This window comes from Podarcis erhardii (genome assembly GCF_964252035.2).
Source record: "Podarcis erhardii genome assembly, chromosome: 13".
NCBI lineage: Eukaryota > Metazoa > Chordata > Lepidosauria > Squamata > Lacertidae > Podarcis > Podarcis erhardii.
In genome coordinates, this window is record NC_138502.1 from 23,384,503 (window position 1) to 23,404,953 (window position 20,451).

The 20,451-nt window shown below is 39.0% G+C and overlaps 5 protein-coding genes across 6 annotated transcripts in view; all 5 read right to left on the reverse strand.

Annotated features, from left to right (window-relative positions):
• Nucleotides 1-20,451, reverse strand: part of LOC309327488 (olfactory receptor 14A16-like) — a 287,993-nt gene that overhangs the window by 44,538 nt on the left and 223,004 nt on the right. The gene's annotated exons all lie outside the window — the stretch shown is intronic.
• Nucleotides 162-1,169, reverse strand: LOC309326974 (olfactory receptor 6M1-like; the record flags this gene model as incomplete). Its single annotated transcript, XM_081836002.1, has 1 exon — nucleotides 162-1,169. One exon carries the CDS (start codon nucleotides 1,167-1,169, stop codon nucleotides 162-164), a length of 1,008 nt encoding a protein of 335 aa, XP_081692128.1.
• LOC309326975 (olfactory receptor 4D1-like) lies at nucleotides 6,228-7,160 on the reverse strand (the record flags this gene model as incomplete). The annotated part of the gene is made up of 1 exon (XM_081836003.1): nucleotides 6,228-7,160. One exon carries the CDS (start codon nucleotides 7,158-7,160, stop codon nucleotides 6,228-6,230), a length of 933 nt encoding a protein of 310 aa, XP_081692129.1.
• On the reverse strand, nucleotides 11,617-12,582 carry LOC309326976 (olfactory receptor 4D1-like; the record flags this gene model as incomplete). The annotated part of the gene is made up of 1 exon (XM_081836004.1): nucleotides 11,617-12,582. The coding sequence occupies one exon, from the start codon at nucleotides 12,580-12,582 to the stop codon at nucleotides 11,617-11,619; it is 966 nt and encodes a 321-aa protein (XP_081692130.1).
• LOC309326977 (olfactory receptor 4D1-like) lies at nucleotides 16,633-17,580 on the reverse strand (the record flags this gene model as incomplete). Its single annotated transcript, XM_081836005.1, has 1 exon — nucleotides 16,633-17,580. The coding sequence occupies one exon, from the start codon at nucleotides 17,578-17,580 to the stop codon at nucleotides 16,633-16,635; it is 948 nt and encodes a 315-aa protein (XP_081692131.1).

The following is a 20,451-nucleotide window of genomic DNA, read 5'->3' on the forward strand; positions in this document are numbered from 1 at the left end:
TTTAAGTTTTAAACACCACAGAATTTCAATAGTTAGTTTGAAAGCTGTAATTAAGGTTCAATATCTCCAAAAAGAATGACCTACAGAATATTTCCAGAACTTTCAGCTGAACCATATTTCTTTCCCATTCCAATGCATGCATGTAAACCCTTACATAATCTTCATTTACTTACATTGTCATTTAATACTACACAGTGTTGGGACCCTTCTTCCGTTTTCAGGACTCTGAGGTTAATTAAGGGGAAAATCTTTCTTCTGACTAAATGGTCCAGGGCCTCCTTGACTTTTTTGTTTCTTAGGCTATAAATAAAGGGATTCATTAATGGAGTTATCACTGTGTTCAGTATGCTGGCTACCTTGTTGAGGTCCAATGAGTGTTTTTTTTGTGGCTGAACATAAATGAAAATAGAACTCCCATAGAACAGTGTCACCACAATTAGGTGAGAGGCACACGTAGAGAATGCTTTCTGTCGTCCTTTTGCTGAGGGGATCCTCAGCACTGTTGCAATAATGAATATATAGGATACACTTGTCACCAGTAATGAGCCTAGGAGGAGCAAGGCTGAATTGACAAAATTAATAATCTCAATCTTCTTTACATCAAAGCAGGCCAGCTTGAGAACTGGGTCAACATCACAAAAGAAATGGTTGATGGAATTGGGTCCACAAAATGGCAGCTGGCCTACCAGGATTGTAGGTGGTAGTACTGCAAAGAAGCCCCACATCCAGGAGGCAGCTATAAGTTGAAAACATACATGTGTGCTCATGATGGCTGCATATCTCAGAGGGTTGCAAATGGCCAGATAGCGGTCGAATGACATGATAGCCAAAAGGAAGAACTCTGTGGAACCTGTTGAGAAATATATGTAAGCCTGCAGGATGCAACTATGGAAGGCGATAGATTTTCTTTGACTCATGAAATTGAATAGCATTTTAGGGATAACTGTGGTGGTGAATATAATCTCTAAAAAAGACAGGTTAGAAATGAACATGTACATTGGGCTGTGAAGGCTGTTCTCACACCACACCAAGGTAATAACGATAAAGTTGCCTATCATAGCAACAGTGTAGGTGATGAAGAATAAAATGAAGAGTAGCAGTTCAACCCTCTTAGTCCCAATGAATCCTAGGAGTATAAATTCATTCACAGTCCTTGTCTGGTTCCTCATTATGCTGTACCACTAATACAGTCACCTGAATAAATGGAGAGCAGCAAGATGAACAATTCTTCTTCTATGTTGAAATCTCTACATGATACAATGGTAGGGATACCATAAGTTATTTAAGCACAAAAGATGCTGGATGGTGATTCCTGTGGGATAATGCATGGAAATATGCATGAGAAACATCAGCTATGCTTGTTTATTTTATTTTTTTATAATATTTTATTAAGTTTTAACAATAACAAGGTTTTAAAACAACAAATAAAAAAGGCACAAGAAAAATACATAAACACAAAAATACAAAAGTACAAAAATACAAACATTTAACATAGGAAAAAAAGAAAGAAAGAAAAAGCAAAAGCAAAAATCCCTCTTTTTAATTTCTCCTCTTTAGTTAACTTATTTTCCTTACTTCCTCATGCCTCCCTTTTTGGTATTCCAATTAAAAATTGGTTCAGCAAATTCATACACCTATGCTTGTTTAAGCCCAGAGATAAAGTGAAAAGAGTGGTGTAAAGATGGCTGCTAATTTGAACCTTTTTAATAGTTTGTTACTAGAGTTCATGGCAATTCAATATAAAATGATCCCCATTATGCAATGTCTTGAATCTGGCCTTTGTTCTTATCTTAAACACTTTAAACAAATTTTAAAATGTTTATATCCCATTAATTTCCAAATTAAAAAATGTTTTCAATTTCCTAAATATTCCATTTTGAAATCAAAAGCACACAAAAGTGCTCAAATTTGACTCAGTTCTGATTATCATTTAATTTATCCAAACTTATAGCATCTTCCATTTGAAATTGTATTGTTGAAACATTTTTTATAATGCTGCTGCTCTGCTAACATTACAGACTTCAGCTTGCACCTCTCTTTTCCTCTGTAGTGCTCCCCCCAGCATCTGCTGCAGAGCCTGAAGGCTCCATCAGAGCAAATTTTGAGACAGCAAGGTGATAAGAGAGGAATGGGAAGCCCAGTTCTGCAAGTACAGCTCCCTGCATGCAACTTTAGATACAGCCCAAAGTATACATAGTTTTATATAATTGTATTGTTTTGTATTGCATTGTATTGTTTTAGAAGGAAATTCCCTCTCCTTCCCTAGTAGAATAAATTTTAGGCCAACACAAAGGAAAAAAGAAAGTGGATGGCACATGAGTACAGATAACAAGGGAAGTAGGAAAGAAAAGAAAATCATGTGTACCTCTCTCAGGTCTTTCCTCTGTAACCAGTTCCCACAGTGTCTCATGGAAACCCTTAACTCCCATCCTCATGCCTTTCTTTCTCTTATACTCATTGATGTGTTTGGAAAAAATAAAAACTCAGCTTATCAAAGACATCAACACCAACAACAACAATGTGGATGGTCCCATCGACCTCTGTGTTCTCTGTCTTGCCTTGTTTAGATAGCTGCAGAGATGAAAACAAAACACATATTTGTTTATCACAGCAATAAGTAATTTGTCAATTTTGTGTTCTTCGGTTCTGTGGGCCATGGAACAGTTTTAACATTTGAAGCAGATTGGGCATGGGTCTGAGAGGAAAAGAATACTTCATACTCCTTAAATTTTCAAAAGTTTCAATTTAAGTATTAGCAAAATTAGGAAGCCACTTACCTATGTCATACTCTTATGTTCTTTCCTTGCTGGTAGAGATTGAATCAGTACACTTCTATTTCCTACAGAATATATGGGAAAGATTGTTCATCATACAATAGGTATATATCCCTAAGGGTCAAATTATGACAAAACATTCCTGAGTCAATTCCAAAGCACTTATATGCAGAATTTTATAACATGGAGTGAATAATGAAATATTTCTGTATTAGGGATTTATAGATCAGTCCAGTGCTTAATCCTGTATGCAGTGCCCCATCATACAGTTTCCGAGCACAATTCAAAGTGTTGGTGCTGACCTTTAAAGCCCTGAACGGCCTCGGTCCAGTATATCTGGAGTAGTGTCTCCATCCCCATTGTTCTACCCGGACACTGAGGTCCAGCGCAGAGGGCCTTCTGAAGGATCCCTCACTGCAAGAAGCCAAGTTACAGGGAACCAGGCAGAGGGTTTTCTCGGTAGTGGCGCTCGTCCTGTGGAACGCCCTCCCACCAGATGTCAAAGAGAGCAACTACCAGACTTTTAGAAGACATCTGAAGGCAGCCCTGTTTAGGGAAGCTTATAATGTTTGATGCATTGTATTTTAATATTTTGTTGGAAGCCGCCCAGAGTGGCTGGGGGAAGCCCAGGCAGATGGGCGGGGTATAAATAAATAAATAAATAATATTCCCAACGTTTAAAATGTTGTCCAACATAGCTATTAATAAGATTCAATTAATAATATTATACTGTATTAGTAAGATTCAAAAATGGCATTTATTCTCATCAGCAATCTTCTCTTCATTTTCCCCACAGCAAATAATTTCATTCTACCCTAAAGGTGTAACTGATATTCAATTAGCAGTTTAAATGAATCACTGTGGTCCTTGAAGGTTTTATATATCAATTATTTCAACCACAAGAGGCAAAAAGGAAATGCAAACGCAAGGATTATTATTATTATTATTTCTTTATTAGTATCATTTTATATTGCTACATATTACTATTATAACTGAAAATGCTGGCAAAATATTGATTCAATGTAATAAAAATAATTCTTATGAAAACCAAATGAAAAACATGTTGTCTGCTGAACATTGCCTATGTATTGAAGTCTCCAGACAGGAGCTGATAAATAGTATGTTCATTTATTGCCAGCAGCCAATTTGGGGTAGTGATTTAGAGTGTTGTATGAAGGCATGGGAGACCAAGGTTCCAATTCCCACTTAGCCATGAAGCTTACTGGGTGTCTCTTTGCCTAACCTACCTCACAGGGTTTGGGGAAGGTTTTTTGGGAAGGGAAAGAATCATGTATACCACCTTGAGCTCATTGGAAAAGGTGGGATAAAAACATAATAACTACTACTACTTATTATTATTATTATTATTATTAGGAAGGAAGGTAAGGTAATAGTGGGGAATCTCTGAGCCAAACACACCTATGTAAGCCTCTCTGTCTGGTTCTCAACACCAAATCCGTGAGGCGGGGTGAAGCACCCACCACAGGTGGCAGAAGCACAAGAGGCAACATCCACCTCATCACTTCCACCACCACCAGAACACCTCCCCTCCTGCCAAGTTCAGCAAAATGGGAGGGCATTGCTGCTCATCTTCCCCACTCCTTGGTTGGAGAAGATAAGCGTCAATGTCTTGCAGAATGCCACCCCTCTTGCTGAGTTTGGCATGCAGCAGAAGTGGGGGTGGGGTGAGAGGTGGGAAGCAGCAATGAAATGGGATGGGCCACCCCTGCTCAAGACTACCCAGGCCACAACAGCACCCACACCCTCAGGCCACATGGACACTCCAGAAGTGCATTGGCCTAGCTCATGCATCCCTGAACTATTATAATGCTCATTGTTTACCTGGACGGTGGGTGTGTATGGGTTAAGAAATCTCTGATGCATTAGGCTTGCCATGCGCCCATAAAATTCCAGACATGCCAGGAAATCGGAGACCTAAAATGGCATCCTGGGGGGAATTTTGAATTTTAAGAGATGTCTGGAATTTCCCGTACATGTATTTTTGTTAAGGTTTTCTGTTGTTGTTTTTCCAGGAACTGAGTGAAGCTGTGCTCACCACAACAATAGTTTCTAGCAGCTGCAGAGACAGAACATAGTCATAGCACAGAAATTTTTCTAAGCCTGTTTCAAAGCCACCCAGGACTCTGCCATTCTACTGCCCATTTACCATTGTAATGCCCATTGTAGAGATCCTTTGAAACTCTTTACAATTTATTTTGTTTTAATCACTCTGAACAATTTGGTTTCAACAGCCACCGCTCACTGCTAACACTAGATCATTTATGTACAAGTTCAAAAGCACATGTTTAATACCAAACATTGGGGGATTCCAGTTGCTACCTCCCTTCATTTGGGAGAACAGACTATTTATCCCTAATCTTTGCTTCCAGATCTACAACAGTATGTGAGATATGTGAGCAGAATTCCCTGATATAACTCAGTAAGCAAGTTGTTTCTTCTACATGCTGGTAGGAAATGCCCAGACATGCAAGGATGAGTCATCAGTTAACATAATATTGAAACAAAGTCATCAGTTAACAAAACATTGAAACAAAGGCTGAATCTAGACACATAAAAAAAATAATGTTTCAGGAAAATGCACTGTAAACCTACTAATGGAAAATCACATTGCCCAAAGATGGAACTCCACAGTGCCATCTGGTGTCACAGTGCTATAACACATTTAAAACACTTTTTTCCTTTCTTTTTACTAATGTAGCTGATTCCAAAGACTCCATCTTCTTTTTTGCAGCTCTAACTGCACCAGCACCTTTTGCACTTGGTACAGTTCTCTGCGAGGCATCTGCAAATGCAAACCTCCACACAACTTTTATGCACGTTAAACACATATTTCACAAAGAAGATCTCTCTTCTTTTTCTATCCTGCTAAGTTAACTCAGGAACATTTGGTGAAGTACATTTTGAAACTTTAAGTATTACTATTATTTAAATAAGTACATAATGTTTTATGGATTGCCTTTGTCTGTTTGCTTCTTGACATTCTCAAATAAGCTTAAAGGTTTGTTAAGATGAGTCTTATGCTTGCAGAAGCCATGCTGCCTCTACTTCAGCAAGACCTGTCCTTCTATATGCTTGTCAATGCTATTCCCATCCTTGAGTGTAGGCCAGTTCCAGCATCTCTTAGTTCCGGTGCCTCTCAGGTGGGCATCATTGCCATTATAAGAAAACAAGGGAGGCATTCATGGTGAGTTGAAGCACCTCTTTTTCTAAAAAAAAAACCAAAAAAAAACCTGTACTGACAGTAACTATTATATTATGCAAGTCACATTATTACTCTATAATAACACAAAGAAGCAAAATGGGTCTTTTATATTCAGATGAATCACAGCTCCGAGGCCTAAAAAATTATAATAATGATTGGAAAATATTTTATTTAAAATGTTCCAGAGCTTGCATCCTCTATGGGTGTCTGTGATGAACACAAAGTGATGGTTAAGTCCTTTTGAAAAGCAAAAGTTTTCTCATTATTTTCCCAACATTGTTTTTCATATCTTTGTTACGCAGAGTAAAGATCATGGAGTTCAGCATTGGTGTTAAAAGGCTGTAGAGGACTGAGGCAACCTTGTCTCCTGGAAATACCTTGAAAGGTCGGTCATAAACAAACATTCCTGGAACAAAGTTTAAGCTCATGACCATGATTTGTGCCGCACAGGTGGAAAGAGCTTTGTTCTTCCCTTCTGTGACATGTGCTCTAATCTTCACCAAGATGACAGTGTATGACACAAGCAAGATGAAGAAGATCAACGTGAGGAGCAGTCCACTGTTGCAAACCATCAGCAACTCTGGGATATACGTATCAGCACATGCCAGTTTGATGAGCTGTGGAATGTCACAGAAGAAATTATCCAGGATGTTGGATTGGCAGAAAGGCAGCTGAATGAGAATTCCAATCTGGACAATGGAGTGAGCAAAGCCACCCAACCATGACCCAGCTACCAAACCTATACAAACTTCTCTGTTCATTATAACTAAATATCGCAGTGGCTTGTAGATGGCTATGTATCTGTCCACTGCCATCACCACGAGTAAGAAGACCACAGCACCCCCAGTTAAATGGAAGAAGAAGATCTGTACAATACACCAATTGTAGGAGATGGTATGAGTATGGGAGAAGAGGTCCCATAATATTTTCAGTGATGTGACTGTCGATTCACTGATGTCTACGACAGCCAAGTTGGCTAGCAAAAAGTACATAGGCGTATGCAGGCTGGGGGTGGTGATCACAGTGACTATAATGGTGAGATTTCCCAACCAAGTTGTGCTGTAGACAGTGAGGAAAAGGAGGAAGAGAAGGGACTGTATTCTGGGATTCTGCGAGAAGCCCAGGAGGACAAATTCTGTTACTGCTGTGCTGTTCTTCTCCATGTGAGCATCCTACTGAGGCTCACTAAGGACCACTAGAAGTCATGTCATCAAATTACTTCCTCAAACAACTCTTGACATACCCATTACAGGTCCCCCACAACAATTAAATCATAAATGTGGGTTGTAGATCGATAATTGGACTTTATCAAGTATCACTTCATCTGTCCAGCATCACTAAAAAATGTAAACATTTTCCACAGTTCAAATCCCAACCTTGTCTATGGAGAAGTAAATCATATTGAAGTAAATGGGTCTTATTCCCCAGTAAAGGGATAAGGATTGCTTTACTTATTTTTGCAATGGTCATGTGCCATATTGATATAATCTTACGGCAGTTTATTGTAGCAAATTTGTATGAATTCTAATTTGTTTTAGTCTATTATATGGTGGTTTTAACTTTCTGTATGTTTTAAATCATGATGTACATATGTTAGTGATAATTTTAGTGTGCTATCCTTTTGGAAACAACTTTCAGGTTTCCCCCCCTACAATCAAGCAGTATCTAAATGTCATGAAATAGAATAAATAAATAAATTTCCACATTTTATACCACAACAGTCCAATTAGCTGGGAACTTTCCATTTCTAATTACAAAACAAGTTGAAAACTGTCATCTTAGAGAAGCACAGTTATTTCTCCTTGGTGAGCATCTGTTCAGATGAATAATGAAGTTCAGTGCAAAAAAAAGTCTATTATACCATCACCAACGTATAGCGTTCAACTCATCACTATCTTTTTAAATCATCAGTAATCCATGATAAGTTGAGCATTAGAAATCATGAAGCCAGAATATTGAAAAAAGGATCAAGCCCCATTTTTCTTTCTTCCAAAATTATTTCATTCCATTTGCTAGAGTCTAGAGCGTATTACTCCAAGAACGCCTTCTTATCTTCTATAGTGAACAAATGAACCTTCAGTGCTTCTGTTTTTAATACCAGAAATGAACACAGAGACAAGAGTAAGAAAAGAGCTATAATGAAATAGTGACTCCAGAAACCTGCACCTAAAGGATTACCTTTGAAGGAGAATAACCCTGCAATCTCCTGAAATGATAAGCAATGCTTATTGTCTCCTAGTAATAATATGAGATGACAAAGGATTTGTATCCAAAGGGGCTCTGGTGTTGGACATGGAGTCACTCCTATTCATACGTCTTGCAAATAATAGAGATGCTATGAAATTGCTTATGAGTTTCAGCATTATGTGAAGAAGGCTGTACTAGGTGAAACTGGGGAATCAAAACACAGGGGAGATCATTAAGGTCCAATATGTGATTTATTCAACAGAGGCTCAGCTAATGCCATGAGATAAGCTGAGTCAGGGGCACAGTCCACAAGATTTGGTTTATAAAATCTAAATGAATAAGTGTCAATGAAAATAAATTAATACTCCTGATGCCAGCGGAATTCTTCTTCACCCACACATCCAGGGACTTGGAACCCTAACAATAAATAAAACAAAATAAATGTGATTTTTTAAAAATATATATAATGTTAATAAGATGTGCAAACCGATTTGATCAAGTCAAAGTAGGAACCTGTGCAAAATAATTTCAAGAAGCAACAAGAGTGTCTTTGATTCAGACATATAGTGGTTTGGAACTCTACAAACAATAATAATGATTGGAAAAAACTATATTAGTAACACTATAGTGGAGCTTGCAGAGCTCTCAGTTGGCCTCTCTGATGAGCACATAATAATTTAATAATAATTTATTATTGACATCCCGCCCTTCTGGCTGGGTTTCCCAGTAATTGTGACAGTGTCATCCTTTTGGAAATTAGTGTTATCATCATGCATGTACAATATGCAATAATGATTCAGATCCACTAAATCTGACATAAAAACATCACATGGTTAGTACAATTTTTCAGAAAGATATTTTAAGTTTATTTAGTCATTCATGCAAAAGGTCCAGAAGACATTTTCCAAGCTAATCCAATAAATGCCAATAATTATTAAGCACGTTAACTTTTCTTCCTGCTTTGTAGTTGCGTGTTGAGGTCCCCAGGGCCACCCCAATAACTCACACATCACACAGAATTTTTGTTTAAGATTTTTGGCATAATTTTGGCCACAAATTTATTAAAATACAAATTTGTGAGTGGTTGCTTAGGCATTGGTTGCAACTATCTGCCCCACCATGGGGGACAAACTGACATTCCACACGATGCGAAAGTCAGAATAGGGGAATACACTTGGGGGTAGCGTCGGAGCAGGGAACCTGCCCTCAGCCCTCCCCTAATGCAACCAGGAGCTCATTGCTATGGCCCAAACCCCCTTGACAGAGTGGACAAGCAATAGTTAGCCCCCAATTCCTTTAAAGGAATCCCTTGCAGCAGCATTAGAGGGACAGGCACAGCCAATCCATGTCCCTCAACCAACCAAACCATAAACCATTGCCTAACCATGAACCTTACAAGTTGTGACGATTTGCTACACAGTAGGCAAAAACCAAATGGCACCAGCCAATCAGCCAGATGGACAAAATTCCTATCGGGCCCCTGCCCCAAAGCAGACAACCCCATGACAGGCATACAAGGTCAAAGCGAACAATCCTATTCTAGGGAGAGAAGGACGGGCAATCCAATGCACGGGTGAAAAGAGGAAGCCCTAGCCTCGTACAAGAAGTTTTAGCATTTCTGGTTGTCAATCAACAAATGGCAACATTAACTTCTTCCCAACAACAAGGGAAGCCCCAATCGCATCAGTGGCCAACGGTCAATTAGCCCACCCCCAACTTTGGAGTGTCCTAGCGGCCCCCACCGCAACACGTGCTCTCCATGAAGGAGAACACGCTATATCACAGAAATAGTAAATAACACATTAATAAAGAAATACATATAGGTCAAACTAGAGTCACTTTATTTATTTATACCATAAAAACCGCTGCAGAGGAAACACTATTGGTTCAGGAGCAAACCAGAACCTGAAATAAACTTTAGCTTACGGCAACAAAACCCCTGATGCAAGAACTGGAGGCTTCACTATCCAGCCTTCATCCCATTCCTAGGTCACACCAAGAAGGTGAAGAAGTTAATGTTGTTTATTATTATTTACTACTTATATGGCGAGTGTGTTGGTCCCCCCCCCCATAAATGTTATGCTAGATGATACATTGATGTATTGAATGATCCCCCATTCCTTTCCCCCCTTCTCTTATGATATTTTTTGTGTCTCTGTGTTATAGGAGCCAACTGCTAAGGGCCATGGGGGCTTCACCCCTCACAATAAAATATTTGAGAGGGCTAGGCCCCAACAAAATTAATGGGCATTCCCATTCAAATAGTGTGTGTGTACTGTATCATGTGATCGATTATGCATGGCAGGGCTTGACTGAGCCCCCACAATATTTTACTCAAGTTGGAACTCCATATATAAGAGGGTCCCCAGGTAGTGTCACATTAAGAGGCCCTAAGCACTTAAAAGATGTTGGTGCCTCCATATATATCTAATTCAAAATATAAACAATAATAAACCATGAAATAAAATTTTATTTTTTGAAATGAAACGAAACCTACCGTATGATGGAAAATGATATTTGGTTTTGTATAGTCTTCTGCTTTTTAGAACTGCAAAGTTTTTGATCAGATCCTCAGAACTAATCTTACATAATTTCTGTGCTCCCCCCACCTCCTTGGTGCTAATTTTGCTTAATAGGTAATCCAACCTTGTCCCCAGGCTAAAACACAACTACTCCCCTTCCCACACCTGAACTTCCCAAAGTGACTAAATTAAAGACCTGGTTCATCTAATCAATATAGGGCTGCCATATGTTCAAAATTTCCTGTACATAGCCAGGATTCAAACATTGAAAATATCATCGGGGCAGAATTTTGGTAAAGCAGCTAAAACGTCTGGGAAGACTCAGGCATATGGCAGCCCATATAGGGAGTGGGTTTTTGGATGATTTTCCTTTAAAAGCCAAGATTTTTCAATGGGAACCCTAAATTAATAGCACACCAGATCATCTAATGCCCACCACCCAATTATTCAGTATGGAGTAGATGAAAAACAACCACACCCACAAACAAGGTGGATCAGCAAAAAAAATTCCTACTTGGCCCCAAAGCAACCAGCAAGTCACATTGATAGCTCAGACAGGCAGGTGCTGCTGCAAAGAGAAGAGGGAGAGGTGTGGATGCCCAGCTCTTAAACAGGGATGTCTGCCCCAGCCCCAAGCATAAAACATACGAGTGATGCAGGAGCATCACACAGGCTGTAGCAGCCTGGACAGGCTGCCAATATGGCTTACTGCCCATAGGTGGAATATGCCATAGAACAGGCCTTTAAGGGCAGGGAGAGAGAGAGAGAGAGAGAGAGAGAGAGAGAGAGAGAGAGCGCACTCCTGGGGGTGATTGAAGTCATCTTCACATGCATTGGAATAGAAAGCAAAATAAATTTTAAAAATGTAGTATATACTTTTAGAAAAACATCAACAAAAGGTGCTTAAGTTCTATGTCTCTCTTTCATGAACACATAGTGATGGTTTTGTCCTTTCAGAAAGCAGAAAATTTCTTGTGAGCTTTCTAATTGTGTTTTTCATCTCAGTATTACGCAGAGTAAAGATCATGGAGTTCAGCATTGGTGTTAAAAGGCTGTAGAGGACTGAGGCAACCTTGTCTCCTGGAAATACCTTGAAAGGTCGGTCATAAACAAACATTCCTGGAACAAAGTTTAAGCTCATGACCATGATTTGTGCCGCACAGGTGGAAAGAGCTTTGTTCTTCCCTTCTGTGACATGTGCTCTAATCTTCACCAAGATGACAGTGTATGACACAAGCAAGATGAAGAAGATCAATGTGAGGAGCAGTCCACTGTTGCAAACCATCAGCAACTCTGGGATATACGTATCAGCACATGCCAGTTTGATGAGCTGTGGAATGTCACAGAAGAAATTATCCAGGATGTTGGATTGGCAGAAAGGCAGCTGAATGAGAATTCCAATCTGGACAATGGAGTGAGCAAAGCCACCCAACCATGACCCAGCTACCAAACCTATGCAAACTTCTCTGTTCATTATAACTAAATATCGCAGTGGCTTGTAGATGGCTATGTACCGGTCGACTGCCATTGCCACAAGTAAGAAGACCACAGCACCCCCAGTTAAATGGATGAAGAAGATCTGTGCAATGCACCAATTGTAAGAAATGGTATTTGTATGGAAGAATAGGTCCCACAACATTTTCAGTGATGTGACTGATGACTCACTGATGTCTATGACAGCCAGGTTGGCTAATAGAAAATACATGGGTGTGTGAAGGTTGGGTGTTCTGATAACGCTGATTATAATGGTGAGGTTTCCAATCCATGTTGTGCTGTAGACAGTGAGGAAAAGGAAGAAGAGAACAGACTGTATTCTTGGATTCTGAGAAAGCCCCAGGAGGATAAATTCTGTCACTGCTGTGCTGTTGTTTTCCATGTGAGCATCCTGTTGAATGATGTAAAAAAGAAGGTGTTTTTTTTTTTTTTTGCAATGATCACTAAAGCGCAATAAAAATCATGCTGCCAAATATTGTCCAAAGCAACTTATCAAGTACACCTGCCAGAAATGTTACATATTAGAAGCTCTTCCTGATTCTAATGATATTATAGGTCATATAATACACTGGGTAACTTAGGTGGACAAAATTTAAGTCCATGTGAATTCAACCATACCTTTATATTGGTAGTATTTATGATCACTGTTATGTTTCAAAATTGGGCTTCTGTTAGATCATGTCAACAGATAACCAATAGTTTCCTATTGTGGCTTTAAAGTTAGAGGCACAGATCATGTTATATTCTAAAGACCAAAACACTAACTATAATATCATAATATTTTACCATTCCTTTAGTACTGAAAATATTGCTAACTCTGCCATGATTACTACTACTGTTGCTTCTACTCCTAGTAGGATGACAACTCTTGTTACTGTATTTCTTTTGAACACTCTTATAAACAGGATTCTGTACTCATGGGTTTTTCTTCCATGTTGTTGTTGTTGTTGTTGTTGTTGTTGTTGTTGTTGTTGTTGTTGTTGTTGTTGTTATAATATCTGTAACAATGTTTATATATGTAAGGGAGCTGTACGTTGTATCAGTTCTGAGCCTGATAGAACATTTGGTTAGTTGGCCGACACATATTCCATCATGTAGCCATTATATTGTTTACATTTTGGGGAATTGTAAAGAAAATGGAAACATGAGTATAAACTACATTCCCTATGTTGGTCTTCCTCATCTCCATCAAATATTTTTAATATGCTGCCTAATATGCTAAAATGATAATATGCTGCAAAGTGTATTCATATGAATACACTAACCTATATTTCTATATAGCAAGTTTAATCTTCAAATAATAAACAAAAATATTGTTGAAATGTTTTTTCCCCCTCAGGGGCACAGTTTTAGACCAGAATATTTAATTTTCTACAACTATATTTCTGAACCAGCCTTAATTTCAATATGCTGTTGATGCCACAACATTCCCATTACAAGAGCATTTTCTGATTACAATTAGAAAAGACCAAGCTGATACAGGAATACTTTCATTTTCTTTCTAGAAGCACAGATTCTTTCATTTGGTGGACATCTCTTCAAAGCACACAATTCAGTGCAGATAGCCAGTCAACTTCACCACCAACTTTTAAGATAATCAGGATCAGGCATCCAGAAACTGAAAAAGATCCAAGTCCTATTTATTTTGTTCTTCTTTCCAGAAGCAGATGGGTCCCAGTTGCTAGAGTGCACAACATATTAGTCTGAGATCTTTAAAGTTATTGTCTTTGGTGACCAGGTGGAGAATAGCTCTACAATATCCTGAATAGGGAACTGGGGCTCATTGTCTCTGAATAACAAATGAGAAAATGGATTTTGTGCACCTTGCTGGTGTTGGCTATGACCTTCCCTCTTTGGAAAGGAGGCTTGCTGCAAACTGAGAATGTAATTCAATGGAAGGGGACTTCATCCTCAATATATGTCCTATAAATCATATTTATATTCAACATACCTTTAAATGTCCCTAGGCAACTTATGTAGTAGTAAAAGCCAGGAAATATGGACTAGTTCTTTAGAAGTGGGAACTTGTGTCCCTTTTCAGCCAAGCACCTCATGATTCTTCAAGAAGTACGCTAGGATCAGAAGCTACAAAAAAGTGTTCTGTTCTTAATTCTCTATAATTTCATAGTGCCAGCTTTAATAAATGAAACTTTCAGTATGTCAGAGGGAGTGAAGTTAAGTAGGCTTCTCCCTATACAGAAATCACTAACACCTCCGGACATCCTGTGATGCCTAAAACAAAAAACCATCACCATCATCATCAACAACAAAACTATTGATTGAACTATGTGGCTAAAGCTACTTAGTACAGCCAAGGTAATAATAATGCAAAATAATTCCCCAAAAGGCTTGTCTGTGAATCCAGCTGGATTCTTATTAATCAAATAAACAATGGAAGACTCCAGCCACTGCACTCAAGCTTTATCAGACTTTGGAGAATAACTGTATCTGCACTGTGAATCGGGAACAAAACCACAAAGGGGATCATTAAAGATTTTCAAAGCTACAATCAGCTAAATATTGGCACAGACATTACAACAGATATTGTTTCTTTCCTTTTCCTTCTTTTTTGTGAGCAAGACATACACATACAATTTAACTTACAAGTAATACATAACTACAGTATTTCTGTGTTATGTACTTATGGTACCTTGGTCCACGTTTATTAGTTGTTTCTGTTTAAGAAGGTATATTTTCAATTTGTTACCTGCTCTGCTCTAAAATGTGGATATTTTAGTGGGGATTTTTATTATTTGACTTTCATTTGTGATATTTTAGGGTATTTTGAACCACGTAGAGATTTTAATAGAAATACAAAGTGGCATATAATTTACCTAAATAATTTTTTTAAAAAAAATACAGCGAAGCCAGTATGGAAAAGAAGTTTAACAGTTAGAGAACCAATCAGAATGTTTGGACTATGACCTGGAAGATGCATATTCAAATCCATACTCATATATGTGGATAACTGGAGGAACTTGGGTCAATCGATATCAGCCTAAACCATCTGACAGGGGCAGTGTGAACAGTATATATTTAAAACCCATTATTTCCATGAAATAATCTTGTGAACTGTAGTTTACTCCTCACAGAGCTACATTTTCAAAACCCTTATCAAACTATACTTCACAGGATTATTTCAAGGAAATAATTTGCTTTAAATATTATTGTGAGAATAGGTGCAAGGAGGAGAACCATGTTTACACTTTTTAGAGGGAAAGGGTACGCGTGTGTGCAGTACACAGAAAGTACATAGCTTTGTTGAAAGCCATTTTGTCTTTGTTCAAAATTCTTCAGATCCCTGTTCCATGCTAACACGAGGTCCTACACTTGATTCAAAAAAATTGCTTTAGGTAAAACTCAGTGACAACTTAGGAATGCATGAACTCACCACATTAAGTCGTTAGGTCATTTCATACACGTGTCACTGTTTCATGATTGCTAGTGAATGGGACAAAGAGAGGCCAAAAGTGGGGTAAAACAAGGCAACAACTTTATCGGTTGTTATTATATTATGTGTTGGCATGGCATACAGGCAGGGATCCTGGCATCTGCTGTTGGCTGATGCCTCTCACACACCCTAGCCTCACCCTAGACTCAGAACTCAAAGAGGAAGGGAGTGGGCCACATTGCAAAGGCTATGCTTGACGGGGCCCAACCTATGACGTTGGTGTGAGGCAACCATTCTCAGCCGCCCTGAGTTGAATCTGAGACTGTACATGACTCCACCCTTTATTTGGCTATGGATTATGGCCCATACTTCTCCCATGCCAAAAATCAAAAGTTGTGACACAGTGTTACTTCAAACCATTTTTTTTAATTACAAAGCTGTATATGTTGTTATAAAGAATATACTAAAAAAAAGCAAAAAATAATAATATGCAGATACCAACATCCAAAATTGGACTTAGACACAGATTTGAGGGAGGGCAAAGAATGTATATAACATGCTGTTGAAATGTGTACAAGAATAAAATGTAATTTTAATCTCACATGTAGATAGTGTATCCCCAAAGACTACCTTCCTTTCTGCACCTCTGTCAAAAAGTCACCCACTGTGACAAAGTGTGGGTTCTTGCCAAAAACAACTTGTCTTGAAATTATTCAGATATTTCCTCTGAGATGGAAAATATATAGCCATAATGGATGTTTACTTCAGGTAAAATTGAGTGGCAAATCTAAGAGTACCCATTCTCAGTGAATTTTCAAACTGGATCACTATAACACTATAACACCATATAACTATAATACTATAACATCTTCAACAGTCCCTGTAAAACCGAGACTATTTTGGGCACTGTAATTTCCCCCTCCCTCCAAAAAGCACTTTTGGGGCCTATGTTCAAAAAAAGTGTATCTTTTGGGGCCACAATGGGTTATTTGACTTTTGTGGGTTAGGGTTCTGAGAACAGCAGTCTCTGTGAGAAAGATGTCATTTTGATCCAGTTGTTTTGAATAACATATTATTCCCAACCAATTTTCTAATGCTGTTTTTCATTTCTGTGTTCCTCAGAGTGAAGATTATTGGATTTAGCACTGGAGTGATTGCAGTGTACAAGACCGAGGTTATTTTGTCCACTGGAGATACCCGGAAAGGGCGGTCATAAATGAACATTGCTGGAACAAAATGTAAGCTCATTACTATGACCTGTGCAGAACATGTAGAAAGGGCTTTGTGCTTCCCTTCTGTGACATGCATTCTAATTTTCACCAAAATCATAGTATATGATACAAGTAAGAGAAAAAAGATCAGTGTGAGAAGCAGTCCACTGTTACAAACCATCAGTATTTCTGTAATGTATGTGTCTGTGCAAGCCAGTTTGATTACTTGCGGAACATCACAGTAAAAGTTGTCCAAAATGTTGGGCCCACAGAATGGTAACTGAAGTACCAGTGCTACCTGGACAATAGAGTGAGCAAAGCCACCCAACCATGTTCCAATAACCAAGCCTATGCAAGCTCCTTGGTTCATAATAAGTAAATATCGCAGTGGTTTATAGATAGCTATGTACCTGTCAACAGCCATAACAACTAGGAAGAATACCACAGCACCTCCAGTGCAATGGAAGAAGAACATTTGGGCGATGCACCAGTTGAAGGAGATGGAATTTGTATGAGAGATGAGGTCCCACATCATTTTGAGTGCAGTTACTGTGCAATCACTGATGTCTATCACAGCCAGGTTGCATAAAAAAAAGTACATAGGTGTGTGGAGGTGGGGTGTGTAAATCACTGTAATTAAAATGGTGAGGTTTCCAAGCCAGGTTATGATGTACATGGTGAGAAAGATAAAGAAGAGAATGGACTGAACCTTTGCACTCTGAGAGAAACCCAAGAGAATGAATTCTGTCACTGTTGTATTATACTTCTTCAGAGCCATTTGGTGTCCTTACAATATAGCTGCAAAGGAAGTTATTATAGTGAGAGCATTCACTTTTTCAATAATAACAAAAATATTTGGAAAAAGAAAGTTTCTTTATGTCCATCATTTATTTCTATCAAATATTCATTGTGAATGGGAAATTCAGTGTTAGTTACAGCAGTGGGGGAAAAAAGGCCTTCCAGTATTATTTAAAGCACTGGCATCTATGAAGTGGGCCTGGACCCACTACAGTGGTACCTTGGTTCTCAAGCTTAATCCATTCCAGGAGTCTGTTCGTCTCCTGAAACCATTCAGAAACCAAGGCATGGGTTCCACTTGGCTGCTGGAGCTTCCTGCGCTCAAGCAAAAGCCGTGTTGGATGTTTAGCTTCTGAAAAACATTCACAAACTGGAACACTTACTTCCGGGTTTGCGGTGTTCAGGAGCCGATTTGTTCGGCAACTAAGCTGTTTGGGAACCAAGGTTCCACTATACTGGGTTACAGCTGGACCTAAGGTAGGTTGCATCAGCAGCAGCACTACAACCATATTAATATATAACAAAAAGGATGTAGATCCCCAAATACATGAAATAAAGCTGGATCTTGGCTCTTAAAATGTTGAAGAATGCCATTTTCAAGAGCACCAGTAATTGCCCAAAATCTAGGCCAGCCCAATAATTTTTTTTTGCCTGTGGTGAAGGACAAGATGATCAGCATTCCAGTATCACAAGCCAAACATTGAATCTAATTTCATATCCGGTTATGGGGCTGTGGTCATCACCACACCTCAGGACAGTACACTAGTTTAGAAAGCACAGGGCAGGTTTGAATTTACTTCAACCACTCACTACCACTCCCTGCCCCTCAGCATATGCCACATAAGATAGCTATCTCATTCTACCTAAAGGTAGTTCTAGCCCTTTCCAGAATCCACCTTTGTGTGTGTAAGTAGTTCCTCAATATTGATAGACTATATTAGGCAAGTTGTTGTGATACTATTACTTAGGCTACTTGAAGGAGCAGGGGCCACAGGACATTTAGAGAAGCAGTACTATGTTCCAGGAAAGGAGAAGATCCTGCATTGACACACTTGATGATGGAAACTACAGAGATACATATTTGGAAGAAACCTGAGAAACCTAATACCAGCTCTATTCTTATGCCATCATTTAATTTAGCAGTCCAGTCCACAAATCCTTACTCCAGACTTTCACAACCTGGTGTTCTACCAACGTTGGATTCCCACTTCCATCAGCCCAGCATGTCCGATGGTTAGAGAGTTAAGAGTCCATCAACATCTAGAGAACACCAAGTTGGGCTAATACACAGAGAGCAGTGCATGACAAAATTTGGTTTGCTCATCTTAATGCAAACTGTGAGAGGTGATTCAGTTTTCTCTGGGATTCAAAACATGAGAAATACAGAATCACCCCTAGCTTGTATCTCAAGCTCAGGATTAGAGGTCCTGTGGCCCTCCAGATATTGATGGAGTCCAGTTCTCATCAACTTCAGCTTGCCTCACTATTTGTCAGGGATGGTACAGCTACAGACCAACAACAGCTGTTCTGGAAAGCACAGGTTCCCCATCCTTGCCATAGATTACAATTTCCAATTGACAAAGTGAGGTTCAGATGATTTTCTAATTAGCAAAAAGGAGATGTTCTGTTGTCTTACCTGTTTCAGCTACTTCACATAAGATTTAGAAGTGGCTTCACAGTGGGTGAGTTTAAAATCCACCTCTATCATGGTTCCAACAAATTATCTCTCTTGTTATGACTTCAGATTGTTTGCTTCGGTTCATCATATTTCTTTAGCAGCTTTAGAGACCATACCAGTATAAAACCTTTTTACTTCAGTTTCCATTGTGCATTTTCTTGACAAATGTGTGAGAAGCAGTAAGAGAAAGCAAACTTTTGAAGACAAAAATCTTATGGATAGAAATCATTAGCTGAGAGTTACATTTTGGAATGCAATTTTCATTCAACTGTATAGTGAAGCAGCATTTCGTAAACAAGGCCAAGCTGAAAACTCTCTAAGTTTCCAATGCAGGAGAAGAGAGATGAACTGATAAACATTTGTTTGCAGAAAATTTTGAATTCTGCTATATTGTTGTATGCACCACCAATCTCTGAGTAGTGCAAGATTCAGGGGTGCTGGGTGCTTACCTAGGTTTTGGCTTCACTGGAATGAGGGACAGTGGGGACTATGGTGTCTTTATGATATATGGTTGTTTTTACATATATATGCAACCTGAGCCTATGATGTAGCATTAACACCCCAGTATGGTATTGCTTCTCCCATAGCCACAGCCTTGGATTCCAGCAGAAATCAGGCATGGCTCTGTCCCTGAGCTGCCTTGCCTGTAGCCTCCTGCTTCTAGCTTCTAGCTCTCTCGCACCTTAACTCTGGTTTTTGTCTTTGTAACTACCAGATAGTCGAGGGAGGGTGCCTTCTGGTGAGAGCCACTTCCTTTGTTACCTTAACAACCCATACTCAGGCACGATTACCAAGAATCATGTCTGGCTGTTCCAGCAGTGGGATCCTGGTTGGATCCAGGAATTAGAAGAGACTCAGCCATACAGCCTATCCACTCCACCCCCCCAAAAAAGAACCACCTCACAACAATATTCTTCTCAAAGGCAGCTTTGAAAGTGAACAAGGCACACAACTGAGAGCTTCCAGGGTCCTATCTAGGTCCCCATTTCCCAGATCAATGATGCAATACACTCATTCTCTATTCATTTGTTCCAGTGTTCATCCACCACAGTTTTGCAAAGTAATCTACAATCCTTCCTGACACAATGGAGTTATCAGAGGCTGCCTTCAGTGTATAGAGAGATAACAAATAGCTGTTTTCAAATGGCATTATGGGGGTAGAGAAACATTCAA